Below are 27,576 nucleotides of genomic sequence, written 5' to 3'. Positions count from 1 at the left end.
TTAAATAAATAATATAAAACTTTATTATATTTTTTAAGCAGCATTTAGTGTTATATAAATAAAAAATACCCAGATGAATTTCAGTTCAATTTTCACCAATAACAAAATCGATCTGAGATTTTTTTTATCAAAAATGGTTTTTTTTTTTTATTGCTAACTTTTAAAAATGATAAGTTTGATGTATATTATAAATCTCATTTTTTTTTTTTAATAATTTACCTAATTATTATTATTACATTTTATTAAAACTCGTCTATAAATATTTTATAAAAATAAAAAATCTGAAACAAGCATAATATAACTCTAATCTAGGCTATATATTATAATCTACTACATTTGCCCAGTTTAAAAACTCATTAAATACAATGTCTAGACACATATATAAATTCTAAAAAATAAATACATTATATTTAGATAGTGGAGGTAGATTTGTTTTAATACAAATGTTTAAAGGTTAATTGAAAAATTGAAAAAAGAATTAGTCAATTGCATAATTATGTTTAGAACTGTTCATTACATACATGTTCATCTAGTATTATACTAGTAAAGAGAAATATTTTTTTTTTTAAATGGAAATATGCAATAAAATAATGTAACTTAAAATTGGAAAATACCATTGAATTAAATAAACTTTCTAAAATGAATATGGTAAGGCACATTGTTGATCTATAATTCTAGTAATAAATAACATTTTAACTAAAAATATGAGCACAAGATATATAGAAATAACCAGGTAGTAAATTTTAAAATGGCTTTTTATACTTGATGGAAAAAATTATACTAATAAATAGGTGTAACAACTTATTACTGTCCAATCACTTGTTCATTTTTTGTTTTTCCTTTTTTTTTTTTTGAAAACGTTGACACATTTTCACTACAACTTAATTCTAATAAATAAAACACCTATATAAATATACATAGTAATTGATTGATATATCTACTCTACTTAATTCGTATTAGAGGACACAAGGTCACACACTTAAAAATTCTATGATTACAAACATTAAAATTTGTTTTAAATTATAATAAAATATAATATTAAGTTTAGAACACTGTCTTATTTGGAATGATGAGATTTATTGAAGATCCGATTTTATAATCGGCGCTAATTATCTCTTTTGTTGTATAATATTATATTATATATCACAATTAACGTTCGTAAAAATAATTTGATTTAGCCCCTATATGCGGGGGACCTAAGTACGCCATTGTTATTTTCTTGAATATTTTCATTTCAACTTCTATCCATCTCCTCTTTCTGGATCAGTTTTATTATTGACAATAAGCTGATTATTTTCAGGTGAAACACGAACAGAACCTGAATTGTTTTTGCGATTTGGATTGTTCCAGACTTGTTCTTTTGCCGTTCCACCAAACTGATACATTACATAAGTTCCACACGCTACACAAGCAGTCACAGCAAATATTCTACGCCATCTCTCCAAAGTCGGCTAAATGGATAATGGTTAATAAATAATAATATTCATCAAAATATACAAAAAAAATATTAAGAGAAATAAAACTATATTAATATTTCTTACATTGTCTTGGAGCATAATGGCTGCAGCAAGGGGAGACAAAAAACTTGCAGACATATGTATAGTTTGTGCAAATGCTAATATATGTCCGGCAAAGTTTGGCGCAATATCAACTACATTTGCCATTGCTCCAGCATATGAAGCAGTTATTAGTGTAACTGCTACGAACCAAATTACCAAAATCAATGTGATCTGACAACCCAAATAACCTATGGTTAATACTAATAGGCCAGGAATGACTTGAGCTAAAAAAAAAATATTAAAATATGTTCATATTATTATTTAACTATATACAGTTAGTTGTTAGAGAAATTAACACCAATTACTCACATATAGCTGTAAACATTTTACGGACATTAGTCAAGCTCATAAGATTACGAGCTATAATGAAGTCAGCTGCATAACAGAATACAACAGAAGAAAGGTAACTGCACAAAAATGGAGCTCCATTCATAAATCCATTCTATAAGTTTAAATATTGTTTTTAATAATAGATGTTATCTTAATTTTAATATCCAGTGTGTAAAATAAATATGAAACAAACAAACCTTTTGTATACTGAATCCTAATATTGTCTTCATGTAAGATGGACCGTATATTATGAATGTATAATGGACCCATATCCGACCAAATGTTGTTATACCAATAGACCATGCTGGAATGGAAGTCATAATAGAACACCATGGGACTTTTAAATCCTATTAAAAAAAATTATGATTTTAGAATAAATTATATATATATGAAAAAACAAGTTTTGTAATAATATTCTTAATAGGTACTTTTGTGTTTATGATATTTTCTCCGATGTTGGCATTGATATAATTCAGTTCACGTCTAGTTATTCTTGGATGTTTGTGAGGTAGATCAAAAGCTAGTAACCACCATAGCAAGCACCATGCGACACCCAATGAACCGTTCATGTAAAACACCACTCGCCATCCATAGTTGCCAATAATGAAGCCGCATACCATGTACGTCAGTCCAATCCCGAAACTAAACCCTGTCACCCAGGCAACAGCTCAATTACCACCTAACCTAGACGCCAGTTACACATATATCACAAATAGACAGATAGATAAATATACTTGTTTACCCGTTGCGACCTCCCATCTGCACATCACCACCAAACTCATACCTTCATCTTTTTTTTTTTTACTATTTTACTTAAAAACTAACTATACATATATTTAGGTACTTAATTAATATTGAATATTGAATTAGAATTTAGAACTTTGTCTTAGTATTTAAACGATTAAATAATTTTAAATAAAGTGAAAAAAAAATCTAAGTTCACATTGGAAATACAATTTAACCTTATAATTTGTTTGTAATTCTTAATGGTACATAGTAATATAAATTATTATTTATGCATTTGAAATAATTTATACAAAAAAAAAAACAAAAAAAAAATGAAATTTTACTTTACTTAATTTTGAATTAATTCTAAATTGAATTGTATTGTTTATAACAAGTACTAAGTGCATAATAAAATTTTAATTTCTTAGTAATTTGATACTTTCCTAAATTATGTTTATAAGTCATTAAATTAGTTTAAAATGTAAAATAAAATTGAGAAAGAAACAGCTACATCACTGCCTGTGTAGTAACTGGAATTATTGTAGATAGCCTTCACTATAAATAAAAATGTTAAACATATGCCTCCCAAAGTTATTACCTACTTACAATATATAGTATTAAATATTTGTTGTATTAGTACAAATTTTAACTAATATTGTGGTTGGTATATAGTATATACATATCAAATTGATAAAAAATACTTAGATAATAATTAACAGAATACCTACCTACCTATTCTTTATAATAAATATATATGTAATATGTATATATTATATACATATATATTCATATTGAATATACATACATATAAATATATATAATTTATATATTTTTGCACATTATTTTTATAGGAGATATAAAATGTTGAAATAAAATTTGAAGGTATGTAATGCCAATAATGGACAAGGAACATCTCGAAATTCAATACTCAAATTGGCCCATTGCCAGAGAAGTCTTAAACATTCCTATGGTTCGAAAGTTTCTCGATGTATATGGTTTTCTTTTAATTACAAGGGTCACAAATTAAATCCCCCAGTTTAATACATTTCAAAGTGACCTTTAATTTTTTTTCAAACTGGCATATTCTTATACATGTATGGCATGTTCCCCAACCCCGTTACACTATTTAAAGCACTTTTGTGATTCGGATCAAATTCATACCTTGGAATGATGACATGAACCTGGTTCTCTCATTGGATGGTATCCATATACCAACAAGTGCATACATTGCGGGCCAAGTAAGTCCCTGGAAAATTAGAAAACAAATTTAATCAACATTGTGTCAAGACATAACCTCAAGATTAGTGAGTACAGTGTACCACACATAAGTGTACATTGTACAAATTTAAACATTGTGACCTACTACATTAACAATAAAATATTTACATTTCTCTAATCTATTTAATATTTGAATAGCTATTCAGTAGGTGTGTGATGTTTATTATGTTGCATTAGTTTATCATATTATTATAAATTTAAAAGTTGAAAGCAATTAATTACAGCATTCTAATAAACAATGCAAATTTAGTAAATATGCTATATTAAATATTAATTATGTAAACAGTCGCAAAACTAAATAATATCAATTTTAATTATAGGGATCAAAACTTAATAATACATTTTGAATTCTTGTGGTCAATTATGCTATCAATTTTGGAGAAAAAAAAAATTCTAAATTTATAACTGGGTATAGTTTCCCACTATCTAGATACTGTCTTAAACAAATTTCTGATTTAGTTCATAGTATTCACATAATAATCAGGGAATATTTTCATGGGTAATTTATTATCAATACCAGTTTTCTTTTTAACAATTTTTCAAAATTATACTTTCCATATTATGTCAAATTTTTGAAACATGAAATGTTTTTCATGACTTTAATTTTCAATTTAAAGTTTATTGTTGGAGATATAGGAAAAAGTTTCCTAACTAATCAGTCATTTTAGTTTTATTGAATATTGATAAAACTTGTTTTATTTTTTCTTTAATATAATACTATTTTTGGGAATATTTATTGTACCTTTATCTATAATATTATAAAGAAGAAAAATTGCTTGTCTTAAAAATATTTAATGGAAATTAAGGTGGGATAAATTGACGGGCATTAACTATGGGAAATAGTTTATTTCATGAAAGTGAAAAACAATTACTAAATAAGTACTAATAATAATATGAATAGTACTTATGTTGGTTCAATTTTAGGGTATTTTAGGTTCGCTTCACTACTGCTACAAAGTACACACCTATAGGTAAATTAGATACTACATTTATTATATACATTCTTTTTAAAATATAAAGGTAACATCAAATAAAAGTATACAAACACCCATTACCTAAGTTTAATATGTTTTTTTTTTTGTTTTTTATACTTACTGATGCCATTCCTTGAAGTGATCGCAATGCTATGACTGCTGAGAAATGCAATGAAGCTGCCTGAGGTATGAGTAATGAAGCAATTGCTGTTGCTAATTGTGAGAATCCAAAAACCGTTTTTGTTCCAAAACGTTGTGTTAAGACACCGCCGACTACTTGAGATAATATATAACACCAATAAAATGAACCAAGGATTGCAGATTGCACTGTTGAATCCCAATCAAATTCGCCCTCTTCCTGAAAACAAATATTCATTTAAATAAGAATAAAATAATATTGTTACCTCTTTATAATTGTTTTTAATTATGCTTTTATCAGTTTCATAAAAATATAAATACTTTCTACTAAATAGTAAAATCAATAATCATGCCTTTATAAATTATAAAATAATTTGAAAATAGCTTCATTTGTAATTAAGTAATTTAATAATTCAAATTATTATGGTTTGCAAAAGGTAGTTACTCAAGTTAGATAGTTATTATACTTTACCATGGGTTTTTGATCTTCAAATGATTGTGTGCCATTTGTAACCGATGTGTAACAATAAAGTTCGGTTAAATTCGATGAGTTTTCAGACCGTAATCTCATTTTGGCCATTGCTACCATGGCAATATTGATATCAGTGCGCATCATGAAACTGACCAAGAATCCACTGAATGACATTAAATATAATACCGCACGAGCTGGTATCATGTCTATAATAATACAGATTGAAGAAAAAAATTATAAAAAAATAAAACTAATATGTTTGTGGTAATAGTGATGAATGTACATTTGTATTTTGTATCTACTCAAAGTGTTAGTCACCATTTTAACAATTACCTTGAATGCTTCTAAAGCATAGTTTATGTTTTTTCTCCATTCCTAATATTTGATTATCTGGGACGTCCATGATAGTTGCTTATGCTCAACTGCGCAGGTTATCTAAAAACAAAGCAATATCATAAACATTATTCAGCCCTTACTGTTTTGTTTTAATAGAATAAGAATTACATGACATAGGTATACATCAAAAAAGTACCTACACGGCTACACATTTTTCTCTTTTTGTCGCACAAAATGTTATCTGAACCCAAGATTACCTACTTAGTACTAAAGATGGCAATATTCATCCCTATAAGTTCAACACTGGTGTATTTACGGGGGGGAGTCCATGGGGTCCGGACCCTCCAGCCCCCCAATTGGCCCCATAAATACATATCTAAACATCTAATATATAAAAATAAATATTAATATATTCTGTGCAAATATAGTTTGTAAATGTGTTTGGAAAATTAGCTGGACCCTCCCATGAGAAATTCCTAAATACGCCACTGATATAGGTACAATATTATGTCGCGCCATAATGTAGAATATCATGTAACATGTTAAACAATTAATATAATATGGGGATGAACCATTATTTTAAAATGCAATTAACAGTAATAAGTAACATAGGTTATTTTTGTTTCATTCTATACTTCGATACCTAATTTTTTATTTTAGGATTTATTCTATTATGGGTTTGACTAATCAATATCGTGATGGAATTATCGTCGATATAAAACAACTAGTAAGATACCTACCTAAGTATAGATATAAAATATATAACGATTTTGACAATTACTAGTATTTTGTACAAAACTGCACTCGAAAACGAGAAAATACCGAAAAATAATTTTTAAAAACATCGATGCTGCGTTATTTCTAACCGTCGCGGACGACACAGTCTACATTATTGTAGATAGGTCTGGACTCAGGGGCGGCTCCAGAGACATGGTTAGGGGAAGGGGGGGGGGAAGTCACAATTTTCAGAAAATGTTGATCATTTTTTTCTGTAATTTTGTTTTAACAGTATAAAATTGTTTAGAAATACTGCAGCTTGGGTCGGCCCTAGGGGTTCCCCTCCGGAGCCGACCCAGTGATAGACTGAATTCTGGACATCATAATGTTATCTAAAGCAAAATGTAACGCAAACATCCCACCAAAACTATTTTAATTTTTTTTTTCACCACGCGCAAGTTGAAAAAACTGCGGTTCGATCACGTAATCAAATGTGATTTATTATATTTTGATATACTTATCAGTTATCGGTTATTTTATAATAGCCAATAGGTACCGACCGGCTACTTACCTATACCTATACTGAATAATATGTCTGATGCATAATCTAGCTGACGAACTAAAGAAATTATTTGTGTAACTTAGGTACCTATTTAACACTATTTTATAATGAGTATCGAATAAAATATAATATAGGTAGGTACTTAAGATACATACCTAGTGTATTCATCTAAATTTTCCGAATTTTTGACGATAGGTACAAGAATAATAATTGTATTGTCGTGGTTAAATAATATTTTGATTATGATCAGGCAACATAATGTGTGCGAAAATATATTAAGCACGCGCACATTTACCGACGATTTTTAGAATAAAACCAGCCATGTATAAAATATTCATACCAGTATACCACTGTATATAGTAGGTATATCACATTTGTATACCGAATTAATCTCAAGATGTTTAGTAAAACTTATACATTATGCTTTACGCTTTATATTCTAAGTTTCTACTTCAACCTTCTATAAAAATGAAAACTATAAGTATTAATATCGACTTTTGGAATTTTTTAGCACAATGACATATTTTTGAAGTACGTACCTATAGCTCTAGTCTAAGTGTGCAATTTAATAAGTTCCACATTGATATATTATTTTTTATTGATTTTCTACAGTTTTCCAGTTAGTAGTTTTTGAAAAAAATGTTATCATTATTCATTTTTAAATATACTTTTATTTATGCACATAAGACATGAAACCACACAATTTAAATATTTTTTGATAATCTTGAAAACTGTAAGAGATTAAATGCGAGTAGTGCCTACGTAAAGTTTAAATACATATAATTAAGGGTAACTTTTTTTACCATTTTGTGAGATAATACATTGTTTACTACCTAGGTCGAGACGTACGTAGGATCGCACATATCAATGTAGAATAAAGTACGACAGAATAACAAATAAATTAAATAACATTTGCGAGTATGTATTAAGAAATTTTTAAAATAAAAACATATATTAAAAGGTTATTTGTCTTCTAATTAGAACAAACAATTGAACATAATTTTAACAAAAAATGTAAACAATGTACCTATATGTCTAATGTTGAAAACTAAACGATGAACTTAATGAACGTATACACAATTGGTGCACGCATTACACGTCATATTACATAGGTAGGTTTACTAAGTAATAGAGCCATATCTATTATGTTTTATCAGCTATGGCTATATGTCATTGTTTTGCGTAAATGTTAAAATAAAAATAATCGATACCAGTATTATTATTCACAATTTTTTCTTGATTACCTACTTACATTTACAGTTTAAAAACAGAATTATATTTTTTTATTATTCTTGTAAAATTGTTACCTATATTAAACTTTTGGTATAACATATAAAATGTCAAAGCATCTTAATAAAATATCGTCCATTACGCAGTTTGAAATGTTTGAATAACATTATTGGCAAACGTTCAATTTGATTTACAATTTTACATATAGGTATTAAACAATGAATAATAAAATTATAATTCAGCTTATATGAACGCGTGTCTATATAACTATTGACACCTGTTGTATTATTGTATACAAAGCATTTAACATTGTACACTGCATGCATTGCTACTTGCTAGGTAATACTAATATTATTGGTTAATGAAAAAAATTTACAAAAAACGAACACACCAGATATTTCTTAAAATAATGTTTGGACAATGAACTTATCGGCTATCATCCGAACAAAACAAAAAAATTATACCTACATGATGTGTTCGAAATGGACATAAGTGATTTTTTATATTGCTAACCCTATTTTTTTACGAAATATTAAAAAAAAAACATTAACAGTAGGTGGGTACTTCATTTTACACTAGGTATTTCGTTAATGTTTATTAAAAATAATGTCATTCATTTAATACCTTATCTACAGTTTAGGTCTTTATCAATATATATATTTTATACTTTATAAATACACATTAGTAAATAATATATATAGGATGTATAAGTACTAGGTATAATAGCCGTATAGGTTTTACATAATTTATATTTTATAATGTGTAGATGGATAAATTATAGATAAGTAAGTTTAGAAAAGGTATTACTGAAATTTAAATAAGAGTAATAAAACCTTGTGTATACCTATAACCGATACCTACCTTATTATATTCATATAATACGAACTAATTTTATTATTAATAACTTACGGTTAGGTTAGGTTAGGACTCGTAATGTCATAAACTCATAACCATTGATTATATCTAATAATATAATATGTGTAACAAAATATATTTATTCTATATAGGTAGTAATATAGTACATTATACCCACACGTATTATACAGTTATATGTGTATGTTTACTTGGAGTGTAGTTATATACTTATATATTAATAAATATTATATAGATAGATATTTTATAGATACATACAATTATATATCTACAAAAAATCATCTAATTATTTCTGTTTTATTTAGTGTTGGTAAAATTAATAGAACAAACAAATTTTTAAAGAAAAATGATATATTATCAAATGAAATGTACCTACTAAAATACTGAAATTAATAATGAGTATAATTTAATGACATATAATTGCACTGAAAATGATAAATAATTAGGTGTTAAATGATAATTTTTATTGAAATAAAAAAACTAAAAAATAGTAGTTATATCGATACGGACACATGGGTAGGTACTAACTACTAACTGAAAATCTGTTAGAATATTATAAACGAAGCTAAATAAATAAACAAAACATACATTGATACATAGATGTAGCCGATATAGGTGCCCAAGATCCCCGTCTATTTCGAGAAATGACGACGATCCGTCGACCTAGGCGTATCAGTACGATCAGTACACCATGACGTATAATATAGTATGGCATAGGTATCGTTTAGTACGGGAATACCTGCAGAATAAATGCGCAATATTTACATGTAGAGTAATATAGGACCCATGTGTCTGAAATCTGATTCAAAAATAACAACAATAATTGATTATATTGATAATATACCATAATAGTATGTACGTACCTAAAATTATATAATATCATTATTATATCTATAGTACGTATATAAAATTTAGTAATTACCTATATCTAATGTACCTATTAATAAAATATCCAAATTTACATGGGTAAGCGTATACCTACCGTCAACGGGTGTGTAAAGTACCTAAAAAAAAGACGCGCAGACCGGTCGAAAGAACGCGCGGGAAACTCTTCGAATATCAATGGGAAATTAAAAAAAAAAGTGTTAGATAGTAATATTATATTATAATAGTATTACCTACGCGTACCTATAAGTAAATTAAATTTAAACTGTTGTCTACAATACACACATCACTCAATAAAAAAAATTACAAAAATGAAAAAAAATTGTACGAGTGTAAAATTACGTTTTGTAGGACGGACACGATACGCGTGTGTCAGACACGGCGGGACTGGCACTAGTGGCACAGACGGCGAACGTCGCGCACGGACGGACGGCAGCGTGACGGATGACGGACGGGGCGCGACCAACACGCGGCTGGCTGGCTGGCTCGGCACTCGGCGGAATCCCGAATCCCGATTCTGAACTTCAAAATAATAACAATAATATACAATTCCATATCCATTGGAGGAACATGACGTTGCGGCGGCGTATTTTTGTAGTAGGGCACAAATGCACAATACGGCCGTAGCGCAGTCGGCTGCGGTGATGGGTGGAGGCGGCTGCGGCGGGGAGAAAACCAGTATGCGGACGAGTCTCAAAAAAAAAGTAAAACCGACACACTTGGGTTCACTTTAATGCGCTTATGCGCACGACAACGAGGTCCATAATGAAATAATCATTGTATATAATATCATTATCATCATTATTATTATTACTAAACATTTTAAATAGGAGGTACCTATGATATAGGTACCTCTCACGGCTACAACGACGTCATGCACATACCTACGCTGGTAATAATTCAATTAAATCGTCGAGTAGAGAGGTACCTTTGTATATTTACATTATACAGAGTGATTCACAGTGCAGTTCCATTGTTCTAACCGATAACTTTTTTCCCTAACCAAACCTCAATATTATATAGACATCATGAATAATGCATTTTTGAAATACGAAATATATTTTTTTTTAATTTGTCGTTTTTGCGCGTTACTATTGAAAACTACGTGAAAGTCAATAATTAGCAGAGAATATATTATATTAACTATTTTATGTAAATATATTCTACAAATCAGTCGTGTAAGCTTTAAAGTTTGGGCAGAGCCGCAGAGGTGTATTGTGGGCAGTGTCGTTAAAATTTCTTTTATATAAGAATCCGTTCAATTCCTCGTTCCTTTAGTATAAATAGGAATTCATTCAGTTCCTCGTTCATTTAATGTCAAAAAGAACTCGTCCAATTCCTAGTTCCTATGAAAAAAGAACTCATTCTTTTCCTCGTTCCTCGTGGTTCATGAGTTATTAGTTATTATTACTAATCAGAACACAGTCATATGTGAATAAAAAATTGGTAGCTTTGTCTATAATTTTTTTTAATAGATTAATAACATGATAAGTAAACAAAAATACAAAATTTTTCTTCCCAAATGTTTTTTACACTTTTCCGAGAAGAATAAAAGAATTATAATATTTACGTTCCTATTCCTAAAAATAAGGAATTGAATCACATTCCTATTCCTTTAAAAAATAATGGAATTTACTCCTTCATTCGTTCCTCTAAAAAGGAATCAATTCCAGGAATCGTTCCTTTAGGAACGCGTTCCTTAACAACACTGATTGTGGGCTGCAGATATGGTACAAGTATCAACTGCTCGAAGGATACTTTGTATAATATTATGCACCTACTTTTCTCGGTTCTGGGTAAATATATATCTATTGTATAAATTGTATACAATATATTATGCGTGACCGCATAAACGAATCAATATGACCTTTTTCCAAATGGTTTTTTGGTGTTTGACCGTTATATCGATCTGCAGAATTGATTTATTTCAGTAATGACGGGCCACCGGCATGGCGGCATCTTTAAATTCTATATAGAGGGAAATTATGTTCAGTGACAACGGTCGTGTGTTTCTTTTTATTATTATTATTATTTGGTACATTTTTACAATAAAAAGCTACTCCTTGTTCGTATCAAGCTTGTATAGCACGTGCCACGTAAATAGGTGTATTTCAAATGGAAAACTAGGTACAAAAAACAATAAGAGTGCAACAATTAAAGTAAATTAATAGTAGGTAGGTACTAATGAAATGGAACATAACTACCAAATATTATAACCGAGCTGTTCCATAACTACAGTTTTTAATTTCAAATTTGTCATCTATATAGTGACGATATACAAATTAATTCCACAGGCATTCATTTTTTTTCAATAATGCAGTTATTCAAAACTTGATGTTTGGAATTTTTAAATATACTTGAAGATCGGATTTTCAATTTCTTGGGATTTTTTGTACTACTCAAATACTTTTCAAATGAAAACCCTCTTTTCTACTAAAAATTATTTGGAAAATATAGTGTTATTGAATATTTTAACGTATCAAAATTCGAACGAGTAGTTTGATATTTGAATTATTTAACTTTGTGTAAGTACTAAGAAAAATAGGTTCACGATATTGGGTTTGCAAAATACGGGGCTATGGTGAGTTGAGAATATTAGTAGTTACTAATTAATATTAATCTATCAACATTTATATAATTTGCAAAATTTGTCAAAATATAGTAAACACTAGAGTCAATATTACATAATTTTATATTTTTAGTAAAACCATTTTTAAGGACTACAAACCTTAGCATAAACATTTTAATAAGTGATGACTGAAAAAACTAATAGTTGAAATTTTGAATTCTGAAAATCAAATAAATAAATAATATAAAACTTATCTAGATAATAAAATAAAAAAGTAAATATTAGGTATATAATATATAATCAAACATTTACAAAAAAAATATTCACAAAATAATTTACAGGAAAAAATGGGGGGTTCTCATTTAAAAATTATGGTCTTATATTTAAAAATTAAAAAAATCAGAATTTAAATAAACTCATTATTAAAAAAAAAAAAAATGGGAGAGAGCATAATATACTTAGTACACCATATTTTAAAGATTAATTAATAGGAAAATCCAACTTACAAATATATTACCTATTTATACATAATACATTTAAATCTGTGTGTATAACTGAGGGTTTTTGGACATAAGAAGGAAAGTACGTGTTCCGATGTAAACGTCCAGCTAGTTACCGTTGTACACTTGTAGTTTGTACCATAATAATTAATGACCTGCAGTGGAGAACCAAATGTATTGTGTTCCGTATATTATTTTAAATGTAAGTAAAAAACTATTTTAGTAATCTACAAGTTGAATATTGTGTTTAACTCGGTATGATACGAATAGGCGCAAATAGCGTTTTGGATTTGGGGGGGGGGCTAAACCCTTACTTTGATAATATTGAATAAGCTTAAAACAATATTTAGACAAATAGTTTTTATTGGCTTATCATTATCACGCGGTCATATGAGTTTATGACTATATTTCTTTTCTTGAATCTAGGTACCTACCTAATTATTGTACCTTACATTAAAATAATATAATAAATTACATAGTTGTGCAAATCGAAATTGAATAAGTTTATAGAATAAAGAATTATTACGTATATATTCTTACGAGGTCTACCACCCGCTTATAATGTCTCGTAAAATGTTATTCTTAACCTTGTATATAAGAAGTCAGGACACCTTCTAGAATAGGGAATTGGGTAGATTAAATCTTACTATTACTATTACCATATATTTAAAGAAATGTAAAAATAAAGATCTAAAAAACCTAAACTTATGAATTACGATATATAAACCATAAAAATATTATGTTAGTGTAAGAAATATATGTAGGTACACAATATATAAGGTAAAAACCGTAAAACTGGTCGTCTTAAAACTACAGAGACATATAATGCGTATAAAAAGATTGGCAAAGTACCATAATATTATGACGATATTAATTTATAATATTTAATAACAGGTTAATAACCGTTCAATTATAACGTATTTAATAACTATTTTAATATATTATACCTATATTATACAATATACATAATTTATAAGTATGTTCATCATAATAATTTTCAAAACTTAATAAATTAATAAAAATAATTGCATGGCGTCAGAGCAAGTATTATATAATATTAAGGGATTTATATATAACTGTATAAGTATTATATTTAAATTTCAAACTCTAATTTAAAAATTATACTTTACTTTAACAATACAAACATTTTTTTTATTATTATTAAAATATTCCTCGTCATCTGGGCCATTGGCTAACAATTTTTTACTTAAATACCTATTAAAATTTTTTTATTTTAATAAATTACTTTCCTACTATAACATTGTAAAATGTTACTATATGATGATAGAAATTCGATATTCATACATAATACACAATTTAATATACTAGTATTATGCTTTTATTGAAGATAGTCTGAAAATGTTATTAAATTGTTAAAAACAATAGGTATATAAATTTACTTAATTATAAGTAACCACATACCTACCTGCCAGTAGGTAGTATCTGCAGTATTGTTAATAAAACAATATTCTTACTACCTTCCTACATTCGAACGGATAACATTTTATACTATAAATTTATAGCCCATAGGTAAGTATTTAACATATTTATTTTATTTTGCAGTTTTCACTAATTAAATGAAAAGTTCTTATATAATGAATTTGGAGACCTGACTGTGAACATATTTTGCTAATGGTGAATTAAATATGAAACATTATACTTGCGTAATATATGTTCTTTTACACTTACGCCCGGATAATACTTAGTATTTGAAAACAAAAACATTTTGAAATGTTGTCTAACGTTTCTGTACATCGAAACAAATTAACAATATCAAAATATATAAAAAAAATTATAAATTGTGTTTTATTTATTTTATATCATGTGACTATGTGAGTACCTATGAGATCAAAATGTAAAATCAGGCATTTTTCACATAATGGGTGGTCACTATTTTGGTAGATCTGCTTGGGTGGTGATACTGGGTAGAGGTTTGTTATTCAGTTATAGTATTGGGTATTGGGTGTATTTCGGATAGAAAGGTATCGATTCTACCGAAATGACCTTTTTTACATGTAAGAATCACGGTTATCGAGCGAAACTTTTTTAGTAGTTGATTCCGCCAGTTCATATTATAAATTATAATATTATTAATTATTATGCACTTTAACTATCATATTTAGTAGTTGATTCATAACAAAATAATTAATAACGCTGGCACGTTGAACGAACACTTTAACTGTAACATGTAGATTGTAGGTATGTATATATTTATTCCAGCGGAGATCGTGTACCGCGTGTCCGCTTCGGATTCATGTCGTATTATCGTAATTTACATAAATGCCTGTGTACAGTGTGTTCGTTTTATTGAAAAAAGATGTATTACACATTTAAGCGCAGGTACCTACATTGGTAGTATCGGGAATAAAAGTACGAATAATAATCTTTAATTTTCCAATACGTTCTCATATTTAAATACTACTATTATAGATTTATACAAGACATTCAATAATATACCTGTATACTGTAGGCCTGTGCACATTTTATGCCATGCCGTGTAAAAATGAATTAATTTTAAAAGGTAAAAGTCAATTAGTTTTATAATTAAAAGTATTTATAAGGGTATGTAAAATAAGCCTCTTAGTTAGGCTCTTAATAAGTTATGAGTCAATACAAGGAATATGTTAATACAAAATGTACCGCAAAAATGTATGTTGATTGTGACATGGAGATAGTTGTAAAAGTCTTTCACTAAAAGATGTAAGTATAGTGTGGCCAGTGGCGTAATTTTGTACACAATACAACATGTATGTAATAATAATTAATATGAATATATTATGTACCTATATACTGAATATGTCTATTAAAATCTTTATATCCCCTCGTGAAAAATCTTCGATACGCTACTGAAGGTGGTCATAATAACTAACCAGAATCTTTAATACTATGCCATACATGGTGGATTTTATTCTAATGTTTGAAGATCATTAAAAAAATATGTACAATAGGTATTTGGGCTATATTATTTTGCTATACCTAATTATTATATTATATTGTATTATAACAAATTTTACATTGTGTTTAGTATTTAACTATTATTTAATTATATTTTATTACTTTTTAAAATATTTATTGAATAATAATCGTACAATATACAAGAGATAACTTCACTTCAATTTCAAATTTTAAATTAAAATATCAGCATAAGGAAGTGCGATCATTGGATGGTTTCTAGAGTCTTCCCTCACCCTATTCATGTTCTAAATATATTGTAGCAAATATTTTTATTATGCCCTTGTGTATAGATTGTATTCCTGATTGTATATATTCTCTAATAAAAATAAAAATATAAGAATTTAAAAAGTATTTAGGTATACCCACTACATGTGTATAATATATTTTATAATATTGTTTTGATCTACTGATTTATTAGTATCTCTCTCTATATATATATTTATATTGTGTAGGTAGTATATAAATTGTTTGTATTTATTTATTTATTTTTCTCCCTATATGATCGTAGGATGATAGATGTGGGCAGTATAAAGTACTTATTGAATTGATTTGATTCAATTTATTTTTAATTTATTATAATAATTGTCCGTAACTGAATATATAAAATCAATTATTACATTTTGAGTAAATATGAAAATTTTAATTCATAAATTATAACTATTCAAGTATGATGTAGGCACACTCTGATGTGTGCAGAGCAAAATTTAGCCTAAGTAATTATAAAATTAAATAAAATTAAACTAAATAAGTACATACAATTATTATAATAAAAACATATTTTGTATTTCGTTCGTTTAACTTTTATACATTTTTAACGAGCTACGTTAAATTATAACTTATAATAAAAAGTGAAAATCTAATACCGATAATTATGATCATAATAATATCATTAAAATATATTAGCGTTTATTAAATAAATAATATCCAGGTACTCTTAGGTACTCTTAGGTACTCTACTCTTACAAATGTTTATGTCATATTATATAAAAGTCACAATGTTTTAATGGTTTAAATTGTATTAAATAAAATAAATTTAGGTTTAGCTTTTAGCTTCTAAACCTAGAGTACCTATTAGCCATACAGTATATACTATCTATGCAACTCAAAGGTAGGTGGTCCCAGATGGTCAATACATTGAATATTGAATAGGTAGGTGTGGCAGTTAACGTGTTTAAAAGTACCAAATTGTTTAAATTTTACACAAGTTGTGCAATTGGCAAAAAAAACCGAGGTTATGATGTACATTATAGGTAGTTCTCAAAATAAATATTTGTCTTTTGTACATTTCGATATAAGTAAAATAATTTATTTTAGACATAAATAATAATATTTTTAATTTCAATGTATTTATGTACATACAAGGTGATTATTCAACATAATAAAACTATTAAATATTTTTTTATATTTTTAAAACGTAGTGTATATTTACACTCTATAAATTATAAAAAATCATTTAATTTAGCAAGTGACTTAGAGAAGACCTTGCTGTAGTTTTCTCAAAAATAGTTGATACCTTATATTTTATACAGTTTTTTCGATTTTCTAGAAAAATATTGCATTTTTTATATCTATACACCAGCTATCTATTTTATAATTTAATATTTCTATACAGGTATTATAATACATTTTGTATAGTTATTACTTATTAGCTATTTTTATAATATTATATTATTAAGTAGTAGGTAGGAAGGTAGCTATATATTATGCAAAAGTGACCTAATACGTCAAACGGATATTTACGTGTTCAAAGCTATTGTTCAAAATCAATACTTTTTTTCTCCAATTTTTCAAATAATAAATTATTAGTAATTATCAGGAATTTTAGTGTTTAAACAGCTGTACCTAGTAAAATCTTCTATACTGCAGGTGCACTATTCGCGCTTAACGTGCATTGTATTTAAATTACAAATTTCTTATTTATCTAAAAATGGTTATTGCTGATTATAATATAGGTAAGTATTTACTTTTTTTTTTATCAATGTTCACACCACCAGCATATTTTTATATTTTTAAAAATAGGTACGTCAGCAAAAATTCCTGACCGTGACATCCTTGATCCTAGAATACATTAAATAAAATATTAACGACTTCCAAGTTGCATTATATTATATACCCCGTGTAGACAAATTCTAAAGAAATCATTCAAATGACAAAAACGCGATTGTGTGCGTGTTATGCATATGCGTACTATGCTTCTCTGTTTCACATTTTTAACACATAATGGGTTTAAACTTATAAAGACATACTATATTGGCTATTGTATTATACATATACATATATGTAATAATGTCAAGTCATTAAACATAGTGATTAAAATCGATTAAGGATTATATTGCACAATGGTTAACCACTGTTAACGAACTGGACGATTTGATACTTGTTTAGTTACAGACTGTTATGTATTTTTTTTTTAATACCCAACGATCCATATATCCTTTAAAGTGTAAATAGTATAAATAATGTAACTATATAACAAACGGTTTTATTTTTCAACGGCCAAGAAATCATTATCTTCAAGTCACAACTATAAGAACATTTAATTTCGTCACAACAAAAACTATCAACACCATTTCGTTGAAAAATAATATTCTAAAATACATAAAATATGCAGGAAAGAAATTGTATGTTTATAAATAAAAATGATGGCACCTACACAAATTAAATTGTACATTTTAACACTGAGGATGTTCCTGTTTCAGTGACATACTTTATTTGGTGGTTGACACGCTTCATGTTCATGAACACATGTCAAATCATTATATTATATTTGAATACTGGGTATATTGGTATATAATTATACTTTATGAATATATACAAATAAGAATAATATAGTAGCAATGAATCACACTGTTTATCTAACTGTATAAATCATAAATAGTTGCATTGTTGATACATTTTTGCAAAAGTTATGTAAATACAAAATGTTTACTAGTAATAATGATATCATTTTGTTTATTAAATTGCATTGCACTAAGACATTTTTATTTCTTGTTTCTTACTTGTGTCTAATTCAATTACTGTAAGATCAATATTCAAGGTCCACCCTTTACTCGAAATCTCAAAAAATACTATATGGACAATTATTCTTTTCAAATTTCAATACAAATATAAAATGTACATAGTATATAGTACTATAGTATAATACGACAATGCTATAGGGCACTAGAGTTATGAGCTCTCCCCTTCCCAATTTGTTTAAACTCTGAGCGGAGTGAGGAAGCTAGTGGTTTTACAATGGTGTTTATTTTTTTTTTATCTTATGTAAAAAAGTTTTACCAGAAGCCAGAAGGAGTACTTCAATTCCAACATAATACCTTATCTTTTAGAAAATTCAATCAAGATGGTACCTACTTTAGAGAGGTCATTTTTCGATTTTCTCAATAGTTATTTTAATGCCACGGGAAAAACTACCGAAAAATTACGGAAAACCGCTAAAAGGTGATTTTAATTTCTAACGCTTTGTTTATCACCATAGCAACGAATAAAAAACGATAATATTAATTCAACTTACTAACTATAATAATTAATAATAACACTATACAAAATGCAGACTGACAAACCATCTCCACTCAGAATATTTATCTTATACAATTATATTACATCATTGAATTCAAGTTTAATACAATCTATTATACATTGACCCATTTCTAACCTACTGTACAGCAGAGCGACATCCACTTACCGGCTTTTTTTAATTTTAATTTTTGTTTCTGTCATCTGCACAATTTGGGACAGTAAACTGATTAGATTTTTTTCAACAGTATCTTGTTCGATGGAAGAGTGAATCTAGTTGGTGCATTCACGAGGTCAAAATTTGAAATTATCAATAGTTTCCAAAGCGCAGGGAAAAACAAAACAAAAATTAAGGAAAAACGGTAAATTTTATGCAAAATAGGTTTTCCACAAAATCGATTTTGGTTTTTGGTGTAACTCTAAAAAAAATAACCATATATACTTCATATATACATGAAGTCTTCACTAAATGTTTATATTAGCATTTTATATACACGATAAAATTTTCAAAATGTTTTGAGTCATTTACGGACATTTTCAGATTCCAGTATTTTTAGTTTTTTTTTTAATACCTAAATGGCTAAATGTCAATTAAATTTTATTTGTTGGGTCAAAAACCTTGAAAATTGAATACAAGGAACCTGATATATTGTTTTTATAGTAGTTGAAAAATATTAAAAAATACGTATGCACATTTTTTTTATAAGTATTTAAAGTTCAAATTTTCTAAAATGTATCAAATTTAAAATGTTCAACTTTTATAGATAAGGATTGAACATTTAAAACAAGGTTCCACGTAAATAGGTAAAAATAAATTACTTTATTCACAATAATATCATCAAATATACTTATGGTAATATCATAGGGTGACTGACCATCTTTGCTCAGGATCGTTTTGATATGAATTGAATTCAAATTTAACACCATCCATTACAGTGAGTCCTTTTAACCTACTGTACAGCAGAGTGGCACCCACTTGTCCACCTCTTTTTTTATTGAACATTTGAGAGTTTTTTTTATAGAAATAATAGAAACAATAATAATAAATAATAAACACTGTCACGATCATGCAGTTAAAAATGTTTAATAGAGATTATATAATCATTATTAGAATAGGGTTAATTCCACGGGAATTTGTCATGTAACATTTTTAATGTCACTTCGCCTCGTATTAAATGAAAAATTGAACACACATTTTAATAAATACATACCGTTACATATACTTGGTAGTTGCGGTAAGTACCTACTAAATTAGGTATTAAATTCGATTATTTTATGCGGTGACTCCAAGTGCGAAAGTGGTGTTCCAATATTGGTTTTATTTCAATATAGCTCGTATTACTTTATGATATTGGCAGTATAAAATTGTTTCTAAAAATGTATAACTATGACATAATTAAAATAATAATTATGACTATAATCAAGGGTTTTAAAATCAGAGTAGGCCGGGCACATCACCCTATAAGACTTATAATATCTATGCATACCACTGCATAAACAAATTACACTACTGTGGTCCACTTGATACAATGATATTCAAAATGTATTTTAAAAATATTGATTCTAATCAATACAATCACAATAATTAATTACAATTCACTTTACAGTCTGTTATAAAATGAGCTGTTAAACACTCCTTTATGAAGTTTAATTGAAATATCCTTTTGGCATATGGAAAATATATCTTTTATCATATTCTGATTAATTAAAATCACTATAAATAGTTAATAGCCTGTATTGTTAAACCAACTTATATTATGCAATCATCCACTGATGACAAAATTAAGATATTTGACCCGGTAATTAAACTGTAAGTCTGTAAATTGTTAACCTATAGATATAGCCTATAAGTATATAATATATTTATTATGAAACCATATGCACTCTTTTTTTTAAAACTAATAAAATTACATTTATACTTTGTACGAACCCTATATATAACAATTGTTTATGTATCCAAACTCCAAAGCCAATTATGTGTATGATGTGTTTAATTATATAATTTTTTTTGTCGTATACAGTTTGAAAAATTTCGACCAGTAAATACGAATCGCCAAATATTAATGAAAATCATATGAATATTTATGAAAATAAGTCATCTATTTGACACAAACGTAATAATATTATAATTTCCAAATACACCATTTCCATAAATCAATAACATTAAAAGCTGTTAAAGTATAGTCACCTTAGTTTGCTATAATTGCTCTGACCTAGATGTATTTAACATATTGAAGCATTACAGGAACCCACACAGGAAAAAAGTTTTGCGTTATTGAAATTGATACAAATTAATGGGTAGATAAAATTTATGAAAATACACGTGTAAGTACCTACCTACTTTATAGTTATATTTTATAATATGAACGAATCAGTATAAATCATATTATTATGTTATAACTTATAAATAGGTGACTTATAAGTTATTAGATATAATATATTTTAGATTCTGAACGGAGGGAGTGAGCTATCGATTTTACAATTATGCGTGTTTTTTTTTAATAATTAAGCACTGATGGTATAGTATAGGGTATAATATATTTTATAAAGAGGTGGTTTTATGTGTAGTTTCCGAGAAAATAACTGAATGAGAATTGTGGAAGTTATATATTAAATACCTATATCACTCGCTGGTGCTTTTTACAAAACCAAACCATCCTTGATCCTTATCCCTCACGCCTTGACCTCTGTATATTATGATTTATATGGTCGTATATGCAGATAACGTTGGATTATGATTTATAAGTTTATAACTATATACCTAGTACATTAATATCTATAAGAACACAATATTTTTTTAATAAAATGTGCTTATGGGAATACCGAATAACCGATTCTTTGAACCAAAAGAATACAAACGTCATAATGAAACCCCAATTGTAATAATAATCATCATAATAGTTCATAATTAGTATCAAAATCAAAATAATACCTAAGTACCTACTCTAAAACACTGAAAAATAAATAAAATCCTTAATTAGTTTTAAATAGTCTTATAATATTATTTAATAGTATTATATTTAATCACAGTAATTATTGAAATCTAAAAAATTAAAACTGTATTGAAAGCCAATACAAAAAGTTCATATTTCTAAATGCATGTATTCTTCCACATAAAAAATAACCTTTAAGGCCGTGGCACTTGAACAACGTAGTTAATGTTTTTCACAGAGAAAAAGAGATAAACATTCTTAACAATATTTTAACAATGTTTAAACTTCATCATTTGACCGGAAAGTGAGGTTGATTGTTTTTTTGGTTTTGGTTAACAATTTTTGAGCGGTTTTACTTTTTTATTTTACCAATAAATTTTTTTTATAATCCATCTAATTCTATCCTTTACTTCCAATATCCTAGATTATTGTATTGGATTTTAGATGCTAATGAAATCTATTAAGTTATGTGTATATATTGTAAGGTAATAAAAAAAAAAAGCCAAGAAAAAATGCAAAGTAGGTGCTAAAGACAAATTAAAGAAACAAATATATAAAACTTAGTAACTTAACCTCATCTTGGTTAGGTCTATATGTATTATAAATTATAACATATGGTTTGCCAATTATTATTATTTTTATTTTTAAACATCGGCGATGAATTTATATAGGGGGGGCTATAGCTTGTTATATATTTGGTACATAACTTTTATTCTAAAAATGTAACTAAAAAAAATTACGGAATGGCGGTGGGGGGGGGGCTAAACAAAATTCCGGGATGGCTATAGCCTCCTCAGACCTCTCAATTCTACGCCTATGTGACCCAAGAAAAGTTTTAAGTGAACTTCCCTTAATAAAATACCAATAGATGTCATAAACTGAACAAAAGTAACATGGTATTTTGTGGATAAACTACATATTATTTTAAAATAAAGAAATCAATTGATTTATGTCTTACACAGTTACACCAAGATAATATGTATAATGTTAATGCAGTGGCGTACATACGGGGGAGGGGGTCGGGATCAAACCCCCCCCCAGGACCAAAAAAAATTGTGATATTATTGATGAATTTCTTATTATTAATCAATAATCATCCGTGTATACCTACACAAACATACGTCATAATAATATGACTATTGAGTATAACACCATACTTTACCAACAACGAAAAAAGATTTCATAACGAAATTATGGGTGCCGTATATCAATCAAAATATACATTTGATCGTACACAGTCAGTTAGTAGCGTGCGGACATAAATACATCTTGATATTGTCATTTTCTCGACCGACTCGATCGGACAACGGAGAAAACACCGATTACGTTATAATCATTGAATTTCCCGTGAACAACAATATACGGTGAAATAGATTCTATTTTTATAGCAGTATCGTAAATGACCATGTTAAAAATTTTCGTTAAATAATATTATGAAATTTTCGTTCATTCTGTTCTATTCTGTCCAGAGGTGGATAGGCCCATGGGGAAAAAGGGATTTTCCCTGTTGGGCCCCCGTCTATATTTATGTTGGGGGGCCCACTCGGGTATATTAATTATTATTACTGTTATTTTTAATAATATATTAATACCACAAGTCAAGAATTTGCTTACGGATCTTTAACATAGTATTTTAAATTTTTACCGTTAATCTAAGACCGAAATATCCTCGTATGTTTCCCTAACAAAATATTGAGTTTTCGCAATTTTTTTTTGGCCGATATTTAGTACGGAATTTGTACACATTTTTTTTTGAAGATATACAATAATTTGTGTGGGGGGCTATAGAAACGTTTCTCCATCTCCTCCCCTTATTTCCCAAACTACTTATTTATATGAAACTTCTATGCAGATATTTAGTTCGGAATTTGTACGACCTTACGTGAAATTTTTCAAAAATCCCTTACAACCGAAAAAAGCATTTTCCTCATATGCCGTTTCCCCAGCCCCACACCCACACCAAATTAAAATTACGGTTTCACACAAAACATTTTATTTATATATAAATAACTATAGTTAAAGGTGTTAGATTGAATAAGTATTTAAAGTGAGCGAACCGACCAAATTTTTTTTCAGTTTGGGGGCCTCTTCAAATATTTCCCTGTGACATAAATACTACCTATCCACCTCTGATTCTGCCGTTGGAAAATGAATTAATGTTGTAATTAATTTTAATAGGGAAGACTTAATGGTCTAGCTGTGCTCTCGATCAAAAAAAACGATTCAATTACTCCTGATGAAGTGCTGGTTGAGCTATCCAATAAAAAAATGATACTAGAATTTATAAATAATTAATAATATAATATATATAATATTCTGCACATACTATGTGCATATTAAATAGTATTTAACTGCCATGACTTATGTAAATCTTTGTATTTGTTTTGTTATTTTGCCTATTAATATTTATACGTGTAATGTGTTTGATTGTTAGGAAAATGGGTAGTTTTAAAGAGAAGGTTTTAGTGTTGGTTATTTTTTTTGACCCCCCCCCCCCCCCCCCCAGAGCAAATTTGAATGTACGCCACTGTGTTAATGTATATAGGTACTTTGTGCAGCGTGATTATTTTTCAAATGTACAAGTTGCAGTATAAACTACTTATATTATACCTATTATACTAACATTATAAACCTTGTTTTAATTCAATTTTTTTTCCCTGCCACTATTGAAAATTACTATCCAACCATTAATATTCCCACCAGTAAAGTTCCTGAAGTTGAAAATAAGTTGAATGAAGTTTTTTACAAAATAAAGATACAAAAATACACATTGTATAATCAATTCATTACTATAGAATACTTTTGTTACATATATTATAGAATTAATAATATGATGACAAAACTTATTATAATTACTAAAAAAAAATTGGCTTTTTTTCCATAGATTTGTATTGTAGATTAATATTGTTTTAAATCTACACTTACAAAAAGATATGTATAAAGATGTGTTCTTTCTTTAAAAATATTATTCAGAGAAAGGTAGGTTTAATAATAAAGCTAAAAAATGTATACAGCAATATTGTATAAATTAAATATTGAATGTAAACAATATAATATAGTATACAATAAATATATATATATAATATATACACTTGAAAGGAATTGATTTTAAAAGTCCCTTGTTTATTTCGAATACACTGCAGAATATAAGGCAACAGAATATAATATTGTTATTATATAACCTATATATTAAGTAGTTCTGCTTAGAATAGTTTTCATGAACGTGTATCGCCGTTACTAAGATTCTCGTAGAAAAACCCTTGAGAAATACGTTAAGTAACTTGCAAGAAAGTATAATATTAATATGTGTCTAATACAGTAATACATTCGGTATAAATACATAATAATATGAATTATTAGTGAGGTGACTGAAAGGCAAGTCGAAAGAAACTTTTTATGGTTTTTTTTGTACACCCCTCCTCCTCTTCTTTATCTTTTTCGTCCACCAGGTGTTTTCAGAAAGAAACACAACATTGTAAAAGCGATAACGCGCTCTTTTCAGCACAATATAAAGCTTTAAAGTCCACGTGAAGCATGCGTTCAGTACACAACGGTCGGTAATTTATTATTTACATAACACCATAACAGTGGATCTGAGAGCAATATGCCTAAACGCGTAATTAATAATGATATTGCTTAGTCAATATGACACTATATGACAGTGAATAACACGCTGATAATGGTTGTGTCACTCAAGCGCGTAGGAGGTGTACATTATACATTTTTATGGCATACAATTTTCTCGTCTTAACGATTACGGTGTGTTATTTCAATATAACTTTACTTTATTGAACTGCGCAAAACAGTTCACCCTCGAGAGGGTTGTTTCCTTGTCACCCTCTCAAGCTCACCAGATCTCATCAGCAATGCCATCGGTTGTCCTCCTCGATAGTTTTACACGAAAAAAAGGTCTTGTGCGGATGTAGGTCATCGCTCATCGTAATATTCTGAATTTATATTGTAAAATACAACGATGCATTAATTATATTATATTAGGTGCGGATGGGTATGTACCTACCATATGTCATGACGACAATACATTACCGAACAGAAACGGTGGATGACAAGACGAAATTGCGCGATCCGAATTCGGTACCTATGTCACGTCGTCGAAGGGTTATGGCTTACGGGGGTGGACCGACGACAGGCGTATTTTCCACGACACGTGTTTGGGAAACGTATATGTAGGGAACTCGTATAATATACGCGTATATAGTCGGTGGATAATAATATCAAATACATATTGTGTTTAAGATTATAATATTGTGGTTTTAGGTAGACCGTAATATCACTTCATTATTACAATGTTATTACACATTGTTTGTTATAATAATATGCATCATCAAGACTTAGTCGTAGGTAGGTAGGTAATAGCATTAATTAATCAATGGTGGTGTATACCTGACATCTAACGAGTAAATTATTGTAAGCACCTATCACTAATAATAACGAAAGACTTTCTTATGTTTCTAGAACACTTCATGAACAAAATATCATAATAATGATACATTGACCTCCCGTCAATACCAACCACTGCCAGTGTATAATATTATTACAATATAGCCTATAGGGGATACAGGCAGGCAGGCAGCCGCACGTGTAAGCTAGTTACCGTATAGTAAGGAGAGCGTATTACCTGCACGGGTGTGCGTGTGCCGGAGTAGCCGTTCGGCCACTGCCACTGCTACTGCCACTGACGCTGCCACTGCCACCGCCACCGCCGCTGCCGACGCCGCCTCCGCGGTCGTCGTTGCCGTGGCCGCGTGTTCCGGTGCGGTGCGAGTCGCCGGTCGTTTTCACGTCAGACCTCTGCAGCACAGACTGCAGCAGCTGTCGGTCCGTCCGCGCCGGTTGCCGCCGTATGACATGTCTGCGGGCGGCCGGCTGCGGTCGTGTCGGAGGACTACGGGGTAACGGGCGGCAACGCGAAACGCACACTGTGTGTGGTGGTGCAACGGTGTGTGGCCAGGCCGTATTGTGCGGGTGGCGCCGCCGCCAACGTCGCAAAACGCCGCGCGGACGCGCT

The 27,576-nt window shown here is 28.7% G+C and overlaps 1 protein-coding gene across 6 annotated transcripts; it reads right to left on the bottom strand.

Annotated features, from left to right (window-relative positions):
- Window positions 1-27,576, bottom strand: LOC100162155 (sialin). Of its 6 annotated transcripts, none has more exons than XM_001947103.5 (10): window positions 27,187-27,576; window positions 5,811-5,912; window positions 5,478-5,683; window positions 4,989-5,225; window positions 3,777-3,861; window positions 2,318-2,538; window positions 2,087-2,236; window positions 1,869-2,001; window positions 1,542-1,783; window positions 1-1,451 (listed from the first exon to the last, which is right to left on the bottom strand). In XM_001947103.5, the coding sequence occupies exons 2-10, from the start codon at window positions 5,878-5,880 to the stop codon at window positions 1,242-1,244; spliced, it is 1,554 nt and encodes a 517-aa protein (XP_001947138.1). In that variant the 5' UTR covers window positions 5,881-5,912; window positions 27,187-27,576; the 3' UTR covers window positions 1-1,241. The 6 variants fall into 6 exon arrangements, with proteins under 6 accessions (XP_001947138.1, XP_016660866.1, XP_008184220.1 ...); XM_016805377.2 differs by lacking the exon at window positions 27,187-27,576 and adding an exon at window positions 10,423-10,867; XM_008185998.3 differs by lacking the exon at window positions 27,187-27,576 and adding an exon at window positions 10,178-10,586.

This window comes from Acyrthosiphon pisum, chromosome A2 (genome assembly GCF_005508785.2).
Source record: "Acyrthosiphon pisum isolate AL4f chromosome A2, pea_aphid_22Mar2018_4r6ur, whole genome shotgun sequence".
Classification (NCBI taxonomy): Eukaryota; Metazoa; Arthropoda; class Insecta; order Hemiptera; family Aphididae; genus Acyrthosiphon; species Acyrthosiphon pisum.
Note: the sequence above shows the minus strand (reverse complement) of the source record. Positions and strands in the feature narration are given on the sequence as shown.